Source organism: Lonchura striata, chromosome 18, assembly GCF_046129695.1.
Source record: "Lonchura striata isolate bLonStr1 chromosome 18, bLonStr1.mat, whole genome shotgun sequence".
In the NCBI taxonomy this organism is placed as follows: Eukaryota; Metazoa; Chordata; class Aves; order Passeriformes; family Estrildidae; genus Lonchura; species Lonchura striata.
This window is the reverse complement of record NC_134620.1, coordinates 4,795,582-4,818,317: the sequence shown is the minus strand read 5'-3', so window position 1 is coordinate 4,818,317 and position 22,736 is coordinate 4,795,582. Positions and strand designations below refer to the sequence as shown.

At 48.1% G+C, this 22,736-nt stretch overlaps 5 protein-coding genes across 8 annotated transcripts; 3 read left to right on the top strand and 2 right to left on the bottom strand.

Annotated features, from left to right (window-relative positions):
* Positions 1-253: 253 nt before the first annotated feature.
* Positions 254-2,799, bottom strand: TRIAP1 (TP53 regulated inhibitor of apoptosis 1). The gene is made up of 2 exons (XM_021549808.3): positions 2,605-2,799; positions 254-1,983 (listed from the first exon to the last, which is right to left on the bottom strand). Exons 1-2 carry the CDS (start codon positions 2,749-2,751, stop codon positions 1,900-1,902), a joined length of 231 nt encoding a protein of 76 aa, XP_021405483.1. The 5' UTR covers positions 2,752-2,799; the 3' UTR covers positions 254-1,899.
* A 20-nt stretch (positions 2,800-2,819) lies between these two features.
* GATC (glutamyl-tRNA amidotransferase subunit C) lies at positions 2,820-5,012 on the top strand. The gene is made up of 4 exons (XM_021549806.2): positions 2,820-3,008; positions 3,151-3,317; positions 4,076-4,179; positions 4,559-5,012. The coding sequence occupies exons 1-4, from the start codon at positions 2,820-2,822 to the stop codon at positions 4,615-4,617; spliced, it is 519 nt and encodes a 172-aa protein (XP_021405481.2). The 3' UTR covers positions 4,618-5,012.
* Positions 5,013-8,353: 3,341 nt separating this feature from the next.
* On the top strand, positions 8,354-10,386 carry DYNLL1 (dynein light chain LC8-type 1). Of its 2 annotated transcripts, none has more exons than XM_021549849.2 (3): positions 8,354-8,422; positions 8,807-8,944; positions 10,004-10,386. In XM_021549849.2, the coding sequence occupies exons 2-3, from the start codon at positions 8,813-8,815 to the stop codon at positions 10,139-10,141; spliced, it is 270 nt and encodes an 89-aa protein (XP_021405524.1). In that variant the 5' UTR covers positions 8,354-8,422; positions 8,807-8,812; the 3' UTR covers positions 10,142-10,386. The 2 variants fall into 2 exon arrangements, with proteins under 2 accessions (XP_021405524.1, XP_021405525.1); XM_021549850.3 differs by having other exon boundaries at positions 8,371-8,422; positions 8,804-8,944.
* Positions 8,355-21,032, top strand: LOC110481313 (dynein light chain 1, cytoplasmic). 3 transcript variants are annotated; one of them, XM_077787144.1, is made up of 3 exons: positions 8,355-8,422; positions 18,531-18,668; positions 20,425-21,032. In XM_077787144.1, exons 2-3 carry the CDS (start codon positions 18,537-18,539, stop codon positions 20,560-20,562), a joined length of 270 nt encoding a protein of 89 aa, XP_077643270.1. In that variant the 5' UTR covers positions 8,355-8,422; positions 18,531-18,536; the 3' UTR covers positions 20,563-21,032. The 3 variants fall into 3 exon arrangements, with proteins under 3 accessions (XP_077643270.1, XP_021405529.1, XP_021405531.1); XM_021549854.2 differs by lacking the exon at positions 8,355-8,422 and adding an exon at positions 17,893-18,023; XM_021549856.3 differs by lacking the exon at positions 8,355-8,422 and adding an exon at positions 17,902-18,023 and having other exon boundaries at positions 18,528-18,668.
* On the bottom strand, positions 10,505-15,444 carry COQ5 (coenzyme Q5, methyltransferase). The gene is made up of 7 exons (XM_021549993.2): positions 15,294-15,444; positions 14,771-14,920; positions 14,064-14,288; positions 13,239-13,345; positions 11,544-11,632; positions 11,226-11,337; positions 10,505-11,109 (listed from the first exon to the last, which is right to left on the bottom strand). Exons 1-7 carry the CDS (start codon positions 15,442-15,444, stop codon positions 11,008-11,010), a joined length of 936 nt encoding a protein of 311 aa, XP_021405668.1. The 3' UTR covers positions 10,505-11,007.
* Positions 21,033-22,736: the final 1,704 nt, after the last annotated feature.

Here is a 22,736-nt window from a genome sequence, read left to right as displayed (position 1 = left end):
CAGAGGGGGTGGCAGCAAAGATGTTGAGCTAAGCTCTGCCTTCACATTGTTCCCCTTCAGCTCTCAAATTTTCAGGTACATCAGCACATATCTTTCTCACCACTCTGCTCTCCATAAAGCTGCAGTCTGTGTCTGTCACACAGGTTTTGCAGAAGAAAACACAATTTTGGTTCTACTGCTTGTGTCTGTGTAATGTGTACTGTGTCATGCAGAAGCTGCCTGAAGCAAAGAAAATAGTGAGCCAACAGCATGAGCCTGTGCCAGTACAACTTTAATTTTCAAGTTTTTTGCTCACTACAAGTCAACCATTTTCCAGTTCTTACTATAACTTCTATATTTTTTGCACAATGTGAAAGTGAGCTCTATCTCAGCTGTCACGAACGTGGTTCTTCCCAAAAGGTAGAATGCAGCAGCTGCTTTGGCATCTTGCTGTTGAAAGGAGTGACAGATGGCAAGAGAGAATCTCAAAGTGGTAGTGCAGGATGCCCTTCCCCATGTTTCCATGTGATTTTTTTTGTCTGTTTACCAGTAAAAGATTGTTGAGACAAAGTTTTCCTATTTGAAAGTACAAGGCACTGATGGGCACCACAGTTGTTTTAAAGCTGACAAAGTCACATTACATTTAGCCCTACATGAAGATCATAAAAAAGCAAACTGTTTTTGCGAGTTACTCCTTAAAAAAGAAAAGCTACAGAGTCAACTGTCTCCAATATGCTATTTCTAGATCCTTCCCTTAGACCTGCTGCACTTTGCCAAAAGCCTGTTTTTTCAGTGCTATATTTAAGCCCTGTGCTGACACAGTGGGAGCTCCTTGCACCTGAGAACAGGAGGGTGGCTCACCTGGCTCTGTGACTGGCACAGAACAACAGCCTCAGGCTGCAGCACTTCCTGATCCTCTGCACAAGGCCCAAGGACACATTGTCTGGGCATCTGTGAGGGGCTGTGGTGCAGACAGGCCAGCTACAATGTTTGAGAACTGTACTTTTTTAGCTGTTTTTTTTTTTTTTTTAAACCTTTAAATTATTAGTAGTAATTAAAATCAGAGAGTGAAGCTTTTTTCCTCACTGTATTTCTAGAATTATGAAGTTATCTTTTGTCCTCAGGCCATAATATCTTTTTTACCTGTGTTGGTGTAAGGAGAGGGGCAAGCTTTGCTTCATCCCTGTGTGAGGATCATGTAATGCTGAAGGAGAGAGAATTCAAGTTCATGGATGTGTCGGTACCTCAGGAAAGCTTGAAGTAACCTCTGCATTAGGAGTCTTCTCTTCAGCAGCTGAGCAGGCCACTTCCACCCCTCCTAGGGGGCACAATCAGACTCTACTGCACAGTTACCTACTTGAACAAAATATAACCTGGTTGCATTTATTTTAGCCAAGCTGTTGCAGGTCCACTAGTGCTCTTAACCCATCTCTGTAGCTGACACAAAACAGTGCTCAAACCCTTCAGCATTCACGATTACACGAAACTAATTTCATCACCAAAATTCAGCAGCATAGAGATGGTAGAAAGTACATCAACCCCCTTCGTATTCTTTTGAAACACTTTCAAGTGTTATATAAATAACCAAGAGAAATCAGCCACAAAGAACCCACCGCAGCCCACTCCAAGCAGCATTCCCCCATTACAGAGTACATTCAGTAGGAAGTTATTCACATGGAGTTTTAAGCAGTTAGATGCTGAACCACCACCAAGTTTCACTGGCAAAGAGGCAGCAGTTACCACATGATCCAGTCTTTTTTTTTTTTTTTCTTTCAGCAGTTTGTTTTCACAAGCAGAGAACATTTGTCACTTCCTAGAAAGCAGTTAACAAAGGTCTTCTCCAGGTGGCATCTGTGGTACACCTGGTGATGGTGCTTAGTCCAAAGGCTCCTATTAGTGACTCCACCCATACAGCCAACATCAAGAGGAGTTTTCACTTTTTCCTTTACTTGGGCCCATGAACTCCAGGCCCTCAATGGGTATGTCCTTTTCCTTGATGGCTTTCTGAAAAAAGAAGAAAAACCAAATAATTAAATTCAGCACTTTACAGGGCTACATGATGTTATCTTTGGTACAAAACACAGAACCACAGAATCAATTAAGCTGTAAAACACCTCTGAGATCATCGAGTCTAACCTATGACCCATGAGCAATAGCACCACGTCAACCAGAGCACGCCAATGGCCAGGCTCTCCTTAAACACTGCCTGCACCACCTCCAACGTCGGATCACCCCTTCTGTGAGAGAATTCCTCCTGATGTCCAACCTAAACCTCCCTGCTGCAGCTTAATTCTGTAAGCTCTTGTCCTGACGCTTGTTGCCTGAATAGAAATCATCCAAAATAATCCAGATCACAAGCGACCTAGAAAAAGTAGTCTTAAAGGCTGGTTTGAACAACGCTTCAATGTTAGAGTTGCTGAAGGACGTACGGAGAACTCACTGAACTAGTCAGCCTGACAGAAACGTGCAGGAGACGTCTGTGAAGTATTCCATGTAACGACGGCCAGGCGCAGGGCGAGAGGAGCCCGGAGCTGCGTGGGGCTCAGTGGTGCGGCCCGAGGCCGCGCTGGGGCGGCGGGGGAAGGACGGCCGGGGCGCGGGGAGCGGGGCCCGGGCCGGACGCACCTGCACGCAGAGCTGGTAGCGCTTGAAGAGCTGCCCGCAGGGATCGCCGGCGCTGTCGCCCTTGAGGAACTTCTCGGCGAACCAGCGGTTGAAGCACTGGTCGTACTCGCGCTTGAGCTCGGTGCACGCCTCGCCCACGCTGTTCATCGCGGCGGCCGCGCCGGCCGCGCCGTGACGCGCATCCGGTGCACCGGTGACGCCGCGCCGGGGCCGCGATGCGCGCGCTGCCGCTCGGGCGGTGGCTCCGCGCCGGGGCCGGCCCGCGGCCGCGCCGCGCGGCGCCGCACCGAGCGCTCCGCGCAGCGCCGCACCGAGCGCTCCGCGCAGCGCCGACGGCGCCCAGCGCCGGCCGCGACAGCCAGCAGCGGGTCCCTGCCGGTGGCCGGGATCTGCTGACCTTAAAGGTCTTTTCCAGCATTAACGATTTTAGGGTTCTCTGTGAACTCCGCTTTTGACGTGTAACAAGTTTCTAATTAAAAGGAAGTAGCGCTATTAAACTTGTTAATTTTTGACCTTTTTTTTGTCCGTGTTGATGCTTTTGTACAGCAGAACGTGTCGGTGGAAGTGCTGGACCACTTGGAGCAGCTGGCCCTGGTGGATTTCCGGGACTCGGAGGGCGTGGAGCGGCTGCACAAAGCGATCCAGTTCGCTGATCAGCTCCATGAAGTAAATACCGACGGCGTGGAACCGATGGATTCAGTGCTGGAGGACAGGTGCTATATCATACGAGCCTCTTTTTATCTGTTAATGCATCAAACTGTTTGCTTCTGGGACCTTTTTTCCCTGGGAATCACCATGCATGTGGCCCCTTTGCTCAAAAACATCTTCTTGTGGTTCTGTGTGGGAGAAAGGTGTCATTGGCACGTGTAATTTTTATGTGTGAGTAAAGCAAAGGTGAACTTAAGTCCTTTAATCTGTCTTGTCACACTGTTCCCTGTGGTAAGTACATTTTTCTTTTTTTCAGGATTTTCTAGAGGTGTACAGAGATAAATGAAAAAGAAAACAATTTATATTTCTACTGCTTGTTTTTCCTATGTGGAATGTGTTTGGAGAATTGTTTACCTAGAGTGAGTGCTTGATTCGATTCTGGTGGGGATTGTTTGAGCCTGACGGCCAATCCAACCCACCTGTGTCTAGACCCTCAAAAGAAGGTCATGAATTGTGTTAGAGAAAGTAGTATATAGTTTTAGTATCTTCCTTTTTATATAGTATATTAATGTATTTAACATAGTTATAATAAAGAAATCATTCAGCCTTCTGAATTGAGTCAGTCATAATTTCTTCCCATTAAGTTCACCTGCATTTACAATAATTCCCCAAATGCCTGCCAGTGCCATTCTTGGGTGCTTCAAAATGTTCCAGTATTTGTCTCAGTGTTTAAGAGACCAAAACCAGATTCAGAGATAAGCCACCCTTCCTACCTCATATTCACAGAACAGCCTAAAAACAATCAGTAATCTTTGTCCTTCAGGTGTTTGTATCTCAGAGAAGATGATGTGACAGAAGGCAACTGCACCAAAGAACTGCTGGAAAATGCCAGAGAGAAAGTAGAGGAGTATTTTGTAGCTCCACCAGGTATTGACTTGCTTACAAAAACCTCTTAATCTCACCTGAATTAACCTGAAGAAAATAACCTGCCATAGCTGCATTTACTTTCAGAAATACTAGTCAATAATGGGGAGCACTAAAATAAAGGAATGTAGCCATCTGTGTAAAACAATGTGCAGTTTATTAGTTCAGAAGCAGCACAGAGGCTGGCCTGACTCTGAAGTTACTGCACATGTTGAGAAATTCCTTATAGGAAGTCAGGCAGGACTTAATTTCCTGACTTTCTCAGGGTATTCAGGCAGCCTGTTCATGGAGTAAACTGGAGAAACACTTCCATGCCAAGGTGTTCTGCCCACAAGGTAACTTACAGCTGGTCTCACACAACTTGTTTTCTGTTTTCTCTCAGGTAACATCCCTTTACCAAAGCTGGAAGACCGAGAGACTTTTCTGCAGGGCTCTAAGTGACAGCCCAGAGCCTAAATACCCTTTGAGTATTTTATTTGGGGAAAGTGAAGTTTTGTGCAGTCACAGCTGAAACACCCTCGCATGTATTTTGGTCAAAAGAAGAGCACTTGCAAGACAGAAGAAAGAAAGTGTAAAAGTTTAGTAGTGCTGCTGAAATATTCAATGTCTCTGAAGCTGGATGGCAGCATGGCAGATGATCTTGGTGCTTTTATTTGCAAAGGGAATTTGCTGTCTGGAGGTGAGAGCAAACCCTTGTCCCACTCTTCATTGTGAAATTATCTAATTTTTTGTTTAAGCATCCATAATATACTCATAGATGCATAAAACATGTAATTACTATGATACTTGAATTCTTTCAAGGGTATTGAAATAAAGCCTGTATTTAACACCACTAATCCAATTCTCTGCAAAGCTGTAACACTGTATTTATGCTTTAGCCTCAGACTTGTCAAGATTCAGACCCTGCAAATGCTGAAGTTTAACAAATATACAAACTCAGCCTTTAAGTAATTTATGAGGTTTATAAAAATCATGACAAGGAAAGATTTCAAATATCTATCAAACAATATGATTAATACCACAATCATAATATCAGGTAATTCCCAGTTTGATAAGTCCCCCCTTGATCTATCCATTTTGGCTTCTCCCTTTGACCATCAGAGAGAATAGGGACAATATTATTTACACAAAAAAAGGAAGAGGAATTTGAGAGGGAACTGAATGGCTGCAGGAGCTTTTAACCCAAAATAGCATCAAGTAACTATTTAAAGGCAGCAACTAAACCAACAATTTGGACAAGATGATCCCACATTCCCAATGCAGCACAGGCTAAACTTAAAACTGCCAGTTCAGTGCTGCTCCCACACACTCCAGTGAGAACAGACTGCCTGATGCTTGTTCCCTGCAGCCCAAGCTGCATTTCAAGTAGAAAACACCCATCTCCTTAATGAAGGGGTTTGATGCAACTTCACCACAAATAAGGGAATTACAACCTTGACTGAGACACCTGTAACCACCAAAAAGAAAAGCTCACAGAGGGCAGATGAGCAGCCTGTGGGGCAGGGCATATTAGTGCCTCAGTGGGTCTAACACTGGTGGTGCTGAGCCCCAAGGGATGGTGCTGAGCCCCACTGGGCCCTGGCTGCTCTTTGAGAGAGGAACAGAGACCCCTCATGTGCTGGTTCCCCTGCATTCACTGCAGCACTCAGTAAATGGATCCAGTTTCTCTGCAGACCATGGAGATAACCTCACTTAGAGCTGCTGACATTTTTCCACCACCACAAAACTGTAGATATAAAACTGGATTGGAAGCCCTTGCATATTAATCAGGTTTGCAAAGAAAATTCCAATGTGGAGATTACTTTGCCTTTGTGGAAAGAAAAATAAGATGGAAGTTGTTCTATTGCTAATAATGATTGTTTCATGTTTTGGTATTAACTAGAAGCCCCAGGAAAAAGCTCTGTTAATACAGTGATAGGTTGTGCAACACAGAGTAAAAAACCACCTCTGCAACTCAGAGTAAAAACCCATCTCATGAAAAGTGCCTAAACTGGGTGAGCAATCTCATGAGATACCTTATCCATTACCAAGTTTTCTTCAGCACTCCTCTACCCCAGCTATCATCTCCTGTGTTTATTTGTTCTGCCTTTCCCTGCAGTACTGTCCCGAGGGAAACTGTACTTTTATACTCTTGATTAACAAGTAGGACTCTCATGTATCCCAGGCTTTAATGTTTCTCATTAACAAGTGCATCTCACCCACACTGACATTTCCTGCAGTCGTCATCACAATTGTTCCTTCAGCAAACCATTTCTTAATAAATGCAGAGAAATTTGCCTGCAGCTACCAAACACAACCACCTCCTCAGAGATTCATGGGCGTTTCTGAATTACAGTGGAAGCACTTGGAGGATTGTTAAATGGTTCCATTCTGTCAGCACAAAACTGTCCAGTACTCAAAGAATTCCTGCGAGTGCTGCAGATACTGAACACAGTTCTGGAGATTAATTACTTACTGTGGCCCCAAGACCACTCAAAACTTCTTCATGTTTCTAGCAAAAGAACACAAGCAAAGTTGTGAATTGCATCTCTAATTGCAATGCTAAAACCTGGGAGTCAGGAGTTATTCCTGAGGTTTTCTAGAGTGACAAAAGTATTACATTATGCAGTTTCAATATTTCTGGGGGCAGTGTATTCTTCTGAGGTTGCTTTAGAGTTTGCAAAAGCAAAGAGTTGCTTGCAGTTATGCTGCTTTTGCTCTGAATGACACTGAGCAGGTTACTACACTGTATGAAGATGCAAAATATTTACATTTCAAGTGAGGTGAATGACTGCTCTTGAGGTGGGTTTTTTAAAAATTTCTACAAGGAAATGGGAGTCCTACCAACCAGTATTTAAAAACCTCTTTTAAATAATCCTGTGCTTTTTGCTATAGACCTCGTTCAGAGTCCTGTTATTAACAGATCACCAGCTGTGGAAGACTCAACAGCAATGTTCTATCTGCTGACAAGAGTGTAAGCAGAAAGTGCCCCAGGGAGAGTGAAACTAAGAAAACAGAGCACTGAGGTGCTACCAAAACATCTTGCTTCATTAAAAAAAAAAAAAATAAATAAAACCAAAACAAAACCAACCAACCAAAATAACTCCCAAACCAAACACAAACAAAAAAAAGGCAAGAGTTGCAGAAACAGAAATCTCTGCAAAAGATGGCGTAAAATCCGATAGATTTTGTTCACTAAAGGAACAAAGTTTGCAGCTGACTTGATCATACCCAGTAAACACAGAGTAGAGATATCTGTCAGAGGTCATTTAGTGTGACTTGAAAAGACACAACTGAAGACTGACAAGTGAACAGGACAGGTGATCAAGTACCATTCACAAGCTATGGAACTCCTTCCTTTGACATGGGTGGACTTCACTCCCAGTAAAGGGTATATTACTGAAACAGCTGTCCCAGATAATATCCCAGTATTCTTTTAGTAATATCACATTCTGTTGAAAGGGTTATTCCCAACAAGAGCTTGTTCCAAAGAGAAACAGTCTCCTATTGGTTAAACTCATCATCAATGTCATCCAGGCTGGGGCAAGCAATAAAATGGCTTTTGGGGCCCACATATCAGCTATGGAAAGGTGTTTTACAGAAGCTGGGGGACACATTACACTGCCTTGGAGACTGAGCATACTTTAAGGAGTAAGTTTTTTACCCAGGATCACCTGATGATGATGCTAAACAGAATCACAGAATTAGATTAGAAAAGACCGAGATTTTCAAGTCCAATCGGTGACTGAACACCACCATGTCAACCAGACCACGGCACTCAGTGTCATGTCCAGTCTTTCCTTAAATACAGGGACAGTGACACCACCCTTGGGCAGCCCCGTCCAATGTCTAATCACCCTTTCTGTGAAGAAATTCCTCCTAATGTCCAACCTAAGCCTCCCCTGGCGCAGCAGACCAGCAGCACGAGAGTCAGGACTGGAAGCTTTCCATACAGAGCCCAAATCCGCGTGACGATCCCAAAACACGTGCCCGGTTCTCCGTTACGCCCCGGCAGCGCACGGGTCGCCATGGGAACGGACGCGGCGCGGGGCATCCCGGGCCGCAAGACAACGCTGCAGTAAAACCCAGCCGGGCGCCGCGCCGCAGCCAATGGGCGCTCAGGGAGGGGCAGCGCTGGCCAATGGGCGCCCGGGAGGCGGCGCCGGCGGCCAATGGGGGGCGGGCGGCGCGCAGGGGGCGGGGCAGAGGCGCTGCGAGGCGCGCACGGACCGGAGCGCAGCGCCGTCCGCTCTGCAGCGCCCCAACGGTGAGCGACGGGCCGCGGCGGCTCCGGAGACTCCGCGGCTCCGCCATCCCGGTACCGGGACCTCGCGTGTCCCGGCGGCTCCCCCGCACACGGGCTCTTCCCTGGCCGCCTCCGGTTTTCCCGGGGTGGCAGCACGCTGTAGCCGCGCTTTCTTCGTCTCCCGCGGGGGCGGGCCGGGAGGGCGGCGGTGCGAGCGCGGCTCCCGGCCGGAGCGCGGCTGCCCGACGGGAGCGGCGTTCGAGCCGCTCGGGCCGTGCCCGGGCTCGGCACGCCCAGCCAGGGCGGGGGCACCGCGGCGATACCGGTGGGGCAGCTTGGCAGCAGGTGGTTCTGGCAGGTGCTTCTGCAACTTTGAATTTCCGTCTTTTTTTCTCCTCCAAGCAGGCAATCATGAGTGATCGGAAGGCAGTGATCAAAAATGCGGACATGTCAGAAGAGATGCAGCAAGACTCGGTGGAGTGTGCAACTCAAGCCTTGGAGAAATACAACATTGAGAAGGACATCGCTGCTCACATAAAGAAGGTAGATGTTGGCTTGTTATGTGCTCATGAAAAATCAATCGGGGAGAACTCTGCTAGGCAAGTAGCTCTAGAGAAACGAGTTCTAGAGGCACCAGATAAACTAGTTAGCCTTTGTCTCTTTTCCATTCCCCACCCTTTATGTGGACCTTTCTAGGTACTTCTGCTTTTCTCTTGTACTGCCTTACACCTTTTCTGCCATTGTCCAGCTGAGCAGAGTGGCAGCTGACTGTCCCTGTGACTGATGAGCTGGTACAAGACATGGGCTCGGTGCAGCCTATTTAAAGAGTGGTGGTTTGCTGACCATGTAATAAGTGGGTTTGGTTTTTTGCCTTTCCCACCACATGTAAGACAAGCTGTTCATGCTAATGCTGAACAGATGGTTCATAGCTTACAGTTTCTCACATTTTCTCTCTTGACTCCTACTGGGAGCCTGACTGAGCTGTAGGGAGCTGAAGAGTTTGGTTGAGCAGAACAGAAGTTTCCATGTCCTCAGAAAAATCTCTTCAGCTGACAGCTGTTAGGTACTGCAGTATAAATTCACTGACTGCACAGGTTTGCTCACTGTAGGTCTGTACACAGTTTATTTGTAGCAGGCTTATGACAGCAGCATGTCACATCATCATCTCATGACCAGGTGTCAGGGATATGGCAGAGAATTTTCCATCAAGTGTCCTTTCAGCATCCTTATTGCAAAAAACAGCTAATGAAGGCAAAATACCAGTTTCATTGGAGATTCAGAACATGCAAATTCTTAGAAGTTATGGTTTAAGATCATGACATGACTGCAGGGGAAAAGTTACCTCCCCAAACACATGTTTTAAGCTTATTCCTGCTCTGCTTGGAAGCACTTTGTTTTGTTTTTTTTTGTATGACTAAGCAGCAGATGAGTTATAAAGTGACAGATGATCCTTGTGCTTAAGAGCATATGCTGCTCCTTAATCCTTAAAAGTGATACTTGTAATCAAGTGACAAATCACTGCCAAAAAAACCTCCCCAACTGTTAGACAATATTAGTATAATTACCATGAAAATGCTGACTTTCTAAATCTCTATTCTGTAGGAATTTGACAAGAAATACAATCCCACGTGGCACTGCATCGTGGGAAGGAATTTTGGCAGCTACGTGACTCACGAGACCAAGCACTTCATCTACTTCTACCTCGGCCAAGTTGCTATTCTTCTTTTCAAGTCTGGCTAGAACCATGGACTGTTACTGAAACTTGCACCTGGGTACAGGACTGCACACTGATTCCCACCTTCAGCCTTCCTGGGGAAACACATCTTGATCTTCAGGTCTTTTGTTGTATTGTTAATGGTCAGGGATTTTGCTGTAGCGGCTGGTATTTTCATTGTGGCTATATAGAAAAGCAAAAATGTCTTCCTTGTATTTATTTTCTTTCAAAAGATGGCTTCTTTGCTAATAAAACCGTTGGAACAAGTTTATCCCTTTGCCCTCTTGAATGACCCTTTTTTTTGCCATGTGAATGAAGGATGAACATCCCCACCTCTATTCCCACACCCCAAATCCATCCTTTCTTAAGAAACCTTCTTACAAGACTGATTTAGGTAGAAAAAAGTTGATGCAGAGCCCTTTTATTTCATAAGCCTTCCATTTGCCTTTGAAAGGAGTAATGGGAAAAAATCCTTAAACTCCATATGACAAAGATAATAACAGCTTCATAAAAGTCCATAGTTACTTCATAAATCCAAGTTACTTCTCACAAGTATAATATCCTCCTTTAAAGCTTAGTAAAAAAAAAAAAAGGCATCTTATTTGGAGACTAATCAGTCTCTTTCTTTATCCATACCCACTGCCAATGTGCTTTGCTTGTCAGCATGGCTTGGTTTTGGCCACATCCTTCACATTGCACTTGAAGGGAAATGCAAGTGTAAGAAACACCACTGGAGTCACTGCACAGGTTTCTTGGTGGGGAGAGGTAGCTTGTGTTCAGAGTCCAGCTGCTGAGCAAGTATCTGCTGCACAACTCCTTTTGATACCGTTAAAATTCCACAGCTTTCATATCCCTCATGAAAATGATAGTTTTGGTGTTTTGCTACCCAGACTCACAGTTTGAAACCTGAGTGAATGGCAACAATGCCAAAGTTCAAATTCTCATAATCCACTTTGAAAAAGCCTGCATCTTCTATCATTGCCTTCAGCTCCTCCTGAAAAATAAGTGCCATAAGTATTAACAACCTGAAGGTCCATAAGCCAGCTGCTCACAGGATTATGCTGGAATTGTGTTTTGTGTGTTAGTGAATTTGGGGAAATCCTGCCTTACCTGAGGGGGGAACTGTCGGATGCTCTCCACAAGATACTGGTAAGATTTCCAGTCACCAGCAATAACCTCACCCAGAACAGGGATAACCTGGAAACTGTAGAGATCATAGAGCCTGCACAGAGAGATGGTAAATACAGATTAATAGAAACAAATTTAATCCCTCTCCAACACGAGCTGGTCTCTGTGTCACTAGGATATGCAGAGTGTAGCTGAGTTTAAAGGTGCACCAAGATGTGGTCTTAAAGTGTCTCCACCTTTTATTCTGAGTACAAACAAGAGAGCCCTGTGACCTGGCATAAAGCATCACCACGCTCCTACCTGGAAAGAAGAGGGTTGCTGACATGACTAAATTCAAGGCAGAGAAATCTTCCTCCTGGTTTCAGCACTCGATAGGCCTCTTCAAGTGCCTGAGACAAAGCAGATGTAATAAGTTTGCTTCTGTAGAACAGCACCTGCCTATTATCATGTCATGTGCTATTATCATGCAACTCTGATGAACTGAGGAAAATTAAGAGTATCCTGACTGGCAATCTGCAATATTTACTGTAGAGAAGCATCCCAAGACAAGTATAAAAAAAGCCCCAAATGTGCCACAAACCCAAAGCACAAATACTCTTGCTGTTACATAAATAGGTTTTTACAAGGCTTTGTGTCAAAACTGTGATGTCGGGTTTGCAATTTTCTTTCCCTACTCGCAGTTGATGAAAGTTTGTTGGCAGAGCTCTTATAATTACAGACCAAACACAAAAGGGAGAAGGTGACTCAGCTACAAGAAACTGAAAATCAAAAACAGGCACGATCTCTTTTTTTCATTCAAAAGATTTTACTGTGAGGCACACCCAAAGGTTCAAAGAAGGAATGATACCGGGCTTCAGATGAGCAATGTGTAAGAACAGGAAGGAAAGAGAGAGAAGAAAAATCTTTGGCTACTTTGAAAATTCCATCCTGCATCAAAATAGAATACCTAATAAGAATCTAGACAAAATCCTGTTTAAAACTGTTCTTTCATACAAGAGCAGAGTTGTATTCCAGAACCTCTGAAGGTTGTACATCTGCTTGACTTCAACCGTCCTGTTCCTATGGGATAAAATATCAACACTACGGAGGAGCTCTGCAAAAGAGTTGGCAGCTTGGGTGTGTTTTGTATCAGGTCTCCAGGGAGCTCTGCTACCAGACTGCTGTATGCATGAAGGCAGAGAGCCTGTGCTTTGGAAGGGTGCACACAAAGCACCAGGAAAAGCCACATGCACATTTTGTTCAAAGGCATATGGTTCAAGGTGGTTTGGATGCAAATGCTTCACCTTCCACAGGAGCTCTGCCAAGGTTGTAACATACTCCTCCAAAACAGACAATTAGTGCATCCAGACAGGTGTCACCCCCACAACAGCCAGTCCTTCTCAAAGGACAGAGATAGTTCAGAACAAAGAGTACTACTTATCCTCATTAAAATCCTACTTGTTCTCTATAGGGAGCTCTGCCAGCAGCCAGTGTAAAGACACTGAGCAGAAGTGGGCTGAACAGGCTGGTTCAACAGCAGTGGGGGCAGCAGCCTCCTTCCCACTCTGCTCTGGCAGCTCTGTTGGCTCAGGCAGGGAAACAGAAGGGGACAGGAAGCATTGGCCCCACTGTTGGTGGGCTACAGATCAGGTGCTGCAGGAAGATTTGAGACATGCAGACTGACTGCCATGTGCACGTGTAGGTCCATCCATTCCATAGGTCAGGAGAAGGTGGGGAATGACTGTAGCATGCAGCACTTTGCCTTAAGAAGACACTGTGTGGCTTGCCAAGCTGGAAGGATTGGGTGCAACTGGTATAAATCTATCTTTTTATGACAAAGGTGGGGCACTTAATTGCATTTTCTACTCACACAAGTTGCATACTACATGCCACTTATTTTAAATGTTTCAGGAGTAGACTAAGATCTTCCTTTATCCAAAGGAGTTCCTACTTTACTTCCTTTGTAGAACAAAAGATCATAAGGACACCACATCAGGATATACTATAGAAACTTACCAAATCAATACGAGTTACATTTCGGATTCCAAAGGCAATTGTGTAAACATCAAACTTATCATCATCAAAGGGCAACTCTTCAGCATTCCCAAGTACCCAGGACAAGCCTGTAGTGAAAGACAAGTCATTGAACTGAGCTCAGACTGCTCCAGAAAGGCTAGAACTTACCCATTCTAGAAGGAATTGATTATTTTTAAAGTCATATTGAAAACAAATATTTCGATTTTGCAGTTTTGTTAGAGGAAAGACACCTTGGCCTCTACTCATGAATCTTTCAAGACAGAGTAGTTCATTTTGCAGATCAGCCAAAACAATGTTCTGCACATACACGCAGTGTGTATACGCCACAAAGATTTTACCCAAAACTTGCATCATAGTGGAAAGCACTGTTGGCTACCATTTGTTTGTGGAAAAGTTGTAAAAAGAGAATCTCTGCTTAAAGTGTAGCTATAGACAATTACTAACATCTTGCCATGCAAATGGCCAAAACACTTAACACATTTTGCTAGAAAGCTCCCACAGGTTGAGGAACATGAAAAGCCACACTCCCTCCATCAGGACTATCAGTATGTGATGCAGTTGCAGCTGTGTTGCTTTCTAGTCCCCAAAGGATCAAGACCATGTCTATCTGTGGAGCATGGATGTCCACATTATTGGCAAGCAGACAAAATGCACAATCAGTCACTGTGCAACTCATGTTCCTTTTCCCCATGCACAGCTCCCACTCTTCTTGAATGTACACAGGGAAACAGCAAAAGAATCTCTGCCCCTTACAATTTCTTGCTATCAGGAATGTTACTGCCACAGTACAATGCATTTATTTACCTTCAGAGTAGCCAAGGTGCTGTGCTTTCTGCTTCCCAACTTTTAACATTTCTCTGTTGATGTCACAGACCACCACTTGGGAATCCCCTAGTGAGTTAAATTTGTCTTTCTGGTAACTCTCAAAAATTTCCTGCCATGACAAATTCTGATGGTGTTTGAGCTTCCTCTGGAGCTGGCGTTGTCGTGCAGAGCGAACATAATTAATGAATCGAAAGGCAATGTCACCTGCAGTTGTTTCAAAGGAAAGATACACATTTTGGAATGTTTTCTGACTCCAGGAAGTTGAAACATAAGGCCTTGAACATCCAACTGACTTACTATCTCTTTTTAGTCATATATATTTATAAAAACACTCCCTCAAACATATTGTAATACACACACAAAGAGTGTGTGTGTACATGTATATAGACAAAAAGAGAACTTATTAAAATCAAAGAGTCCATGACATTCTACAAATTAACAGTTTCCCATAACATATCACGGCAGGACTACAACACTTTCAGACCCTTAAAGCAAGATAGTACAAAACACAAAGATATCAGTTTTCAACCCTTCTCTGGGAAAGTCAAGTAGATGCTTCACTAGTTTTAAAGACAGGGAGCTAAGGGCAAGAAAAAAAATCTCAGCAGGAAATGTAATTCTGAACAGACTCCAACAGCTGAAAAACAGTGTGGCATTGTCACATGTAACTCACCAAAATTATTTACCTGTTCCCCCCGCAACATCAAGGAGGAGTGTTCCTGGGCAAGGGTTCATTTTATGCAGGAGGATATCCTTCCACACCCGATGAATTCCCAGAGTCATTGAATCATTCATTACATCGTATTTTGTGGCCACATTTTCAAAGACCTGATAAACTGCAAAGAAAGGACAATGGGCATGAAATGCAATTTACATAAAAATGCTTATGTCTAAGTGAAACGTGTCCTTTATTGCCCTGTGGAGATCTGTGCACTATGTGGAGCTGATAAATACCACAAGAAAACTCATTACAAAACAAAACAAAATTGAATGTACTGAAGCCTCTTGCCTGACAAAGGTCTCTGGAGAAACGCAGCCTTCCCGAGATGAGGGAAGTAGCAGCGATATTATTCACCGGGACTCCCGGTAACGCCTCAGACAAGGGCCCAAACACGTCCCCGGCACTCTGGAGAACGATCCCGGCTGCCCGGGAGCGCAGCTCGGCTCCGGGCCCGGCCCGCCCTCTCCCGCCGCCGCCGCCGCCCTCACTTTTCTCCCTCCTCTCCTCCTCCGTGACGGTCTGGAAGCCGAAGTGCATCTCCGGCCCCGCGGCCAGGCCGCGGCGCGCCCGCAGAGCGCCGGCGGCCCGGGAGAGCAGCGCCCGGCAGCGGCGGCGGCACCGCCACAGCGCCGCCGCCATCTTCGGGCTGCGCCGGGCGGGCGCTCCGCCGGCGCGGGGCGGCGCTGCGCGGAGCCTGCCGCCGGACGGGACCGCGCTCCCCGGGGCGGGACCGCGCTCACCGGGGCGGGACCGCGCTCACCGGGGCTGCCGCCACCGGGGCGGGAACCGCGCTCACCGGGGCGGGAACCGCCGGGACGGGACCGCGCTCACCGGGGCGGGACCGCGCTCCGCCGGCACGGAACCGCCGGGACGGGACCGCGCTCACCGGGGCGGGACCGCGCTCACCGGGGCGGGACCGCGCTCACCGGGGCTGCCGCCGCCGGACGGGACCGCGCTCACCGGGGCGGGACCGCGCTCACCGGGGCGGGACCGCGCTCACCGGGGCGGGAACCGCGCTCACCGGGGCTGCCGCTACCGGGGCGGACCGGGAGCAGCGCGTTCTCCGCAGCCCAAGGGGCCGCCGCCTCTGCCGGACACGGTCACCGAACCCCCTGGCCCCCGGTGCCACCGCCGCTCCGCGGTGCGACGAAACCTGTGCTGCGAGGGCAAACGTGACGGGGCAAAAACACCCCCAAAACTCCAAACCCAACACAGCCCTCACGGGGTACTTGAGTAGTTTTGCAAATGGTTTTCTTCAACTTTATTTTATTTAGTTTTCTCTAGATTTCTAATTCTGTAGTTTCCTTCACTTAAGCCTCGTGGGGAACAGGAGGGAGGGTTTGTGGGTTCTGATGAATTGCAAGAGGAGTGAAAGATGCCTTGATTCCAGTCAGGACACATAAAACCTTTTTTTTTTTTTTTTTTTTTTCCAAAACCTGCTCTGCTTATCACATTGTTTGAATCATCCAGGAGTTCTGCCAGCTTTGTAGATACAAAGAAGTTACTTAACCCATTCTCAGGAGAGATGACATCATGCTATTAAAATCAGCCCAGGGACTGCATTCCCAGGGCATGAGCTGGGCTCCCTCACCCAGGACCTTCCTGCTATATTGGGACTTTTAGTACCATCATCAGACCACACCTCGATTTTCTCCAATTTTCCTCATATAATATTTTTTAAACTCTATGTTCCTTGCAGTAGGATGCCTTCCAAAGCATCATATTTGGTTTTGTTGGGTATTTTTCTCAGCCTGGGCTGTAGTGACAGATGATCTTTGAGTACCAGAGCAGTGACTGGGAGAGTCCCTCTCATGCTGTAGGCACGGACACTGCACAGACACCAGTGACCAGCTGCATTCAGTCACAGAATGTGTCAAGCTGGAAGGGACCACTGTGGGTCATATGGTCCAACCTTCTTGCTTCAGCAGGGTCATCCCAGAGCACATGGCACAGGATTGTGTCCAAATGGTTCTGGAATAATTTCACTGAGGGAGATTACAATCTCTCTGGGCAACCTGCTCCAGTGCACAGTCACCTGCACAGTGAAGAAATTCTTCTTCTTGCTCAGGTGGAACTTCCTGTGCATCAGTTTCTGCCTGTTGTCTGCCTCTTGTCCTATTTATCAGCTGAGAAGACCCTGGTCCATTCTCTGACACCTACCCTTCAGATATTTATACACATTAATGAGGTCCCCTGCCAGCCGTCTTTTCTTGAGTCTGAACAGGCCCAGCTGCCTCAGCCTTCCCTCATAGGAGAGATACTCTGGTCCCTTATTCATCCGTGCTGCCCTCCACTGGACCCGCTCCAGGAGCTCCATGTCTCTCTTGTCCCAGGAGCACAAAACTGGGCAAAGCACTGCAGATGTGCCTCACCAGGGCTGAGCAGAGGGGCAGGATCACCTCCCTGACCTGCTGGCAGTGCTCTCCCTAATGCTGCCCAGGATCCCACTGGCTTTCTTGGCCCGCAAGGCACACCGCTGGCTCAGGGACAGTCTGTTGCCCACGAGGACCCCACGCTCCATGTCCGCAGAGCCGCTTTCCAGCCGGTCAGACCCCAACCTGTACCGGTGCTCGGGGTTATTCCCTCCCCGTCTTCCTTCCTGCGTTCAAGCAGCTCAGCCGTGAGGCAAAACACAAAGCGATGGGGAAGGGCTGCGCACGGCCGGAGCGGCAGCAGCCGCGGCCCGGCCCGCGCTGCTCGGCGGGGCCCCGGGGCCGCCCCAAGGCCGAGCCCGCCGCGCGTCCCCGGTGCTCGGGGTTATTCCCTCCCCGTCTTCCTTCCTGCGTTCAAGCAGCTCAGCCGTGAGGCAAAGCACAAAGCGATGGGGAAGGGCTGCGCACGGCCGGAGCGGCAGCAGCCGCGGCCCGGCCCGCGCTGCTCGGCGGGGCCCCGGGGCCGCCCCAAGGCCGAGCCCGCCGCGCGTCCCCGCGGCCGCCGGTCGCCATGGGAACGGCCGCAAGGCATGCCGGGCTGAAAGAAATTGCTGCGGCAAAACCCTGCAAGAGCGCCGGACCGGGGCCAATAAGATCTCGGGGTGATGGTAGCGGTGACCAATGGCTGGCGGCCGGCGCTGAGGGGGCGGGGCTGGGGGCGCTCGGAGGCGCCGGCGGCGCGCGCGGGTCGGTTAAACAGCCGCGGCGGCGGAGCTGAGTGCGTGCACGGACCGGAGCGCCGAACCGCACCGCCACCGGCTCTGCATCCGCACCGCCCGCTCGACGGTGAGGGCAAGGAGCTGCCGGCCTCGAGCATTGAGCAGGAGAAGCTCCCGAGAGGGGCCGGGTCGGGCTCGGGAAGTCTGGGGGTGGGCAGCCCCCGTGCCTGGGCTCTTCCCCGGCCGCCGCCTCCGGTTTTCCCGCATCCCCGGCGGCTGCCGGCGGCACGCTGGAGCCACGCGGGCTCCGAGCCCTTGCCGCGCGTGCCGGGCTTTCTTCGCCTCCCGCGGGGGCCGCCGGGCCGGGCGGTGCAGCGGCCGCGCTCTCGCGGGGCTCCCGGGCCGGAGCGGGGCCGGGGCGGGCCGGGAGGGCGGCGGTGCGAGCGCGGCTCCCGGCCGGAGCGCGGCTGCCCGACGGGAGCGGCGTTCGAGCCGCTCGGGCCGTGCCCGGGCTCGGCACGCCCAGCCAGGGCGGGGGCACCGCGGCGATACCGGTGGGGCAGCTTGGCAGCAGGTGGTTCTGGCAGGTGCTTCTGCAACTTTGAATTTCCTTCTTTTTTTCTCCTCCAAGCAGGCAATCATGAGTGATCGAAAGGCAGTGATCAAAAATGCGGACATGTCAGAAGAGATGCAGCAAGATGCTGTGGAATGTGCAACTCAAGCCTTGGAGAAATACAACATTGAGAAGGACATCGCTGCTCACATAAAGAAGGTAGATGTTGGCTTGTTATGTGCTCATGATATCTCTATGCACATGAAAAATCAAATGGGCAGAATGCTGCTAGGCAAGTCGTGCTAGTAAAACAAGTTCTAGAGACGCTAGATAATCAAGTTGGACTTTCTCTTTAGGCTGATGTCCATGTGTTCCTTTACCCACCCTTTACCCCTTTACATGTCCCTTTCTAGGTGCTGCTTTTTTCTTGCAGTACTTTCTGCTTATGGCCTTTTTTGCTACTGTCTGTTGTCCACGTGAGGATAGAGTGGCACCTGACTGTCCCTGTGACTGATGAGCTGGTACAAAACACAGGAACTCTATTGAGCTCTTCTTTGGTTTTCCTCTGAGAGATAGCTTGTTATTCTTGGTTTTATTTGTATTTAATCTTAAGGATCTCTTTACAGTTCTTGCCAGCTGGATCAAAAATAGCAGGGGAAAAGTAGTTTTCTGCAATTCTCTGTAATTACACCTCTCCTTATATAGTGATATAAACCAAAAAGAAATATATCCTGGTAGCACTGGTTATCTGTTGTTTGCAATATCTGTGTCATCCTTTATGTAGAATTAACAATACATGAGAAAGATCTAGTTCAGATTTTATTTCCTGCTTCGTCAGCTCAGGAGAACAGAGAAATCAAAGTGCGTCAGTAGGAGTTAAAGTGATCTGAGTGGAAGAGCTGTTGAAATGTTAAGGCTGATGGGACTGAAACTGTCTGGAGTTAACTGCTTGGCATTAGGAGCTGAGTTTGATAAAGGTTCAGGCTACAAGATGTGAATTTTCACATAGATATGTTAACTTTTACCTAACACTGTGAAAGAGGGCCTCAAGAGCTGGTTCAAGCTGGAAAATAGGAAGTTTTAACTGTCAGCAGAAATCACAACATGGGAGATAAAATGACTGTCCTGAGACATTGAAAAAACCCAATAAAGAACAAGAAGTCCCCTAGCTTCTAGTGCTGTTATTAGTCAGAACTGTAAAAGGTGGGGAGCTGAGGCTGAGAAGGTGTGATTGCTTGGCAGTTTCTTAGTTCGGGGTCCTTCTGAAGGCACCCAGCAGGATCTGTTCTGCTGCTGTACCACTGAAAGCCTGGAGCTCTGCTCCAGGATACCTGGGGTGGGGGTATCTTTAAAATTTGGGATACTTGGGGTGGAGAAGCTTCTCTAATATGAGAAATAATTAATCCATACAGAACGATTGCTTCTGCTAAAGAAATACTTGTTTGCTATCACCAGAGTGCTGAAAGGCTTTTTTAGTCCTGACACAGAAAGTATCTATGAAAGTTGAAAAGAGAGTTTAGTATTTTTCAGATATTCTTTGTTGCAGCTACTGGGAATTGATAGAGAATTTATTTGAAAAATATGTAAAGCACAACTGCTTAGATTTATCATACTTGTTACAGAGCACGTGGCAGAAGATATCAGCTGTGCTGCTGATAAACAGTGAAGTCTAAATTATGGCTTTGTCTCTGTGGGTACAAAACTAATGGTAAATCTTTTACTTGGGAATTGTAGATTCAATCATGTTATGAATTATGGAGGAAGAGAAGACAAGTTTCCTTCAACAAAAGTAGTTTTAAACTTACTACAGTTAGGAAGCACGGTGGGGTTTTTGTGTGTCTGACTAAGCAGCAGGTGAACAATAAGATGTAAATTAAATAATCCTAGTACTTAAGAGCATCTGTTCTTCCTCTGATTGCCTTGAAGGTAAATACCTATTAGAAGAGTTTTTAATTCCTAGTGATCTGTTTTGCAGGAGTTTGACAAGAAATACAATCCCACTTGGCACTGCATCGTGGGAAGGAATTTTGGCAGCTACGTGACTCACGAGACCAAGCACTTCATCTACTTCTACCTCGGCCAAGTTGCTATTCTTCTTTTCAAGTCTGGCTAGAACCATGGACTGTTACTGAAACTTGCATCCAGTTACAGGACTCTCTGACTAGTTACTGCAGCCTTCCTGAGGACACAGGCCTTGATCTGCAAGGGATTGGAGTGACAGGGATTATGTTGTAACAGATGACATTACATCGTGGATATAAAAAGGAAAAGTACCAAAAAAGTCTTCCTTGTATTTATTTTTTTCCAGAAAGCTCCTCGTTTGCTACTAGAGCTGTTGGAGCAGTTTTGCTTTTGCAAGTTTTACAGCCATCTACTGTATTTCCCAATTACTGCTAGTGCTATGCAAGTACTAGTGTTTAGCTCTTCATGTTCCTGACTTCTTTTATTATTTTCATTTTACTTTTATAAAATAATTTTCCCCCTCTTGTTTTGCTGGATGTGCTATCCCAAAACCTGAGCTGTTTCTTTTTTCTGCTGTCTCTGGAGAAGTGTACTGGAGAATTAAAGCCAAGTTCTGCCCCAGCCAGGTTGTTATTTCTGGCTGATTTGTAATGTTGTGGTGATGGTGGATGGCTGGGTCGGGGTGAGCTATGGGGAGTGCTGCCTGAGGGGGGTGTGTGGGGCTCTGTGTGGGGCCTGCAGTGTTCCCATTGCAGCCGACAGCTACGAGGCCATCGTGCCTGGGTTTAAAGTGATTCAGCAGTGCTGGGCATGGTCCTGATCCCGGGGTATGGAATGGAGCCACCCCTGCGGGCCTGGCAACGGAGGACAGCAGCTGCCAGCTGCACTCACGGGGAGTGGGAGCCCCAGGGCGGTGCTTGTGTCACGGTTAACGTGAGCCCCTGTTGGAGCTGCTGCTGCTCTGAGCCCCTGCCCGGCACACCCGGTGGATGCTGCCCAGTGACACTGGTGGCTGGGAATGACAATACTTCTGGGCCTGCCTGGCAGGGGGTTGTTCCTGCAGCTGGACCCTCTTCACTGCTTGATACAAACACTCATGTGTGATCAGGCAGCTGGGGTAGAGGATTCAGACACGTAAAATAAATGTAGCAGCAGATTCTGGCCGTGTCTGTTTGGGCTGTGGAGAAATGGGAAGTTGAAAGAGAAATCAGTCATTATAAAGAGGAAAAATCTTTGATTGTAATAGCCTTTCATTAAACACTATCCACACCAGATATCATGGGGGAACATTTGGAAAAGTGAAATACTGTGATCATGTGATACTTTGGACTTTTCCTGGGGCTTGGTGTCAGCTCAAAGAAGTCTCTTCCAAAATACAGGGTACCTGAATGCTGAGCTAAATACATAAGTCACCAAGGAGTACTGTGGTTAGACAGGCCTGTGCTCTGTCAGGGACAAGTAGGAGCTACAGTAGCCCTTGGCCTGGGTTGAAGGCCATCTGTCTGTCCCATGTCCTACTCCTGGTGACGTGTTGCAGGGAAGGAAAGTATGTGGAGCCTTGAAGATAAGGCCAGTGTCCTCTGTGCTTTTCCAGTAACTCCAGACTCTGTGGATAGCAGCTACCGTACTGAGAAGAAACTCAGAAACTCTTGCCAGTGTGGGCTCAAAGCTACTTGGCCAACTAGAGGTAATGGCCAGCCAGGCCAAGAGAATGACCCATGCTCTTCTTCAGCAAACGGTGCTTTCAGGAGCAGCAGGAGGCTTTTAACGGAATCGCCTCTCTGTTCATAACAGTGTCCACAGCATTACAGATGTTTTAGGCAGAGGTAGGCCGCAGCCGCTCTCCCTGGTGTCCCCGGTTACCGCGGCCGCCGCTGCCGCGTAACCGGCGGCGTTCCCGTCGCCATGGAAACGGGAACGGGAGCGCGCCACGCCGGGCTGGGGAAAGCCCCGCCCATCATCCGCGCCTGGCCAATGAGCTGCTGGAGAGCTCCTGGCGGTGGCCAATGGCTGGCGGCCGGGGGCGGGGCCGGGGCGCTCCGGAGCAATGGCGGCGGGGGCGGAGCCTGAGGGGAGCCTGAGGGGAGCCTGAGGGGAGCCGCGGGTCCCGCCGCAGCCTCGCCCGGCCCGTGCCCGGCGCGCCCGGCCAGCGCTGCCCGGCCACGGCGCTGGCACCGAGCGCGCCCGAGAGCAATGACAATACCCGCGGGGCTGCTTGGCGGGTGGCTCTGGCAGGGAGCTGTTCGCGGGACTTTGGATGCTTTTTTATTATAGGTGACGTATTTATTATATGCGATCTGACGGTGGTGATAAAGGATATTGAAC

Coding starts and splice junctions, on each gene's coding strand:
- COQ5 (XM_021549993.2), bottom strand. CDS start 15,444: ATGGCGGCGGCGCTGTGGCGGTGCCGCCGCCGCTGCCGGGCGCTGCTC. Junction 11,633..13,238: donor ATGTAACTCGTATTGATTTG/GTAAGTTTCTAT, acceptor GCTTTGTCTCAG/GCACTTGAAGAGGCCTATCG. Junction 11,338..11,543: donor AGCAACCCTCTTCTTTCCAG/GTAGGAGCGTGG, acceptor CTCTCTGTGCAG/GCTCTATGATCTCTACAGTT.
- LOC110481313 (XM_077787144.1), top strand. CDS start 18,537: ATGAGTGATCGAAAGGCAGTGATCAAAAATGCGGACATGTCAGAAGAG. Junction 18,669..20,424: donor TCGCTGCTCACATAAAGAAG/GTAGATGTTGGC, acceptor TCTGTTTTGCAG/GAGTTTGACAAGAAATACAA.
- GATC (XM_021549806.2), top strand. CDS start 2,820: ATGCGCGCGCTGCCGCTCGGGCGGTGGCTCCGCGCCGGGGCCGGCCCG. Junction 3,318..4,075: donor GATTCAGTGCTGGAGGACAG/GTGCTATATCAT, acceptor TTTGTCCTTCAG/GTGTTTGTATCTCAGAGAAG. Junction 4,180..4,558: donor GTATTTTGTAGCTCCACCAG/GTATTGACTTGC, acceptor GTTTTCTCTCAG/GTAACATCCCTTTACCAAAG.
- DYNLL1 (XM_021549849.2), top strand. CDS start 8,813: ATGAGTGATCGGAAGGCAGTGATCAAAAATGCGGACATGTCAGAAGAG. Junction 8,945..10,003: donor TCGCTGCTCACATAAAGAAG/GTAGATGTTGGC, acceptor TCTATTCTGTAG/GAATTTGACAAGAAATACAA.
- TRIAP1 (XM_021549808.3), bottom strand. CDS start 2,751: ATGAACAGCGTGGGCGAGGCGTGCACCGAGCTCAAGCGCGAGTACGAC. Junction 1,984..2,604: donor GCTACCAGCTCTGCGTGCAG/GTGCGTCCGGCC, acceptor TTCTTTTTTCAG/AAAGCCATCAAGGAAAAGGA.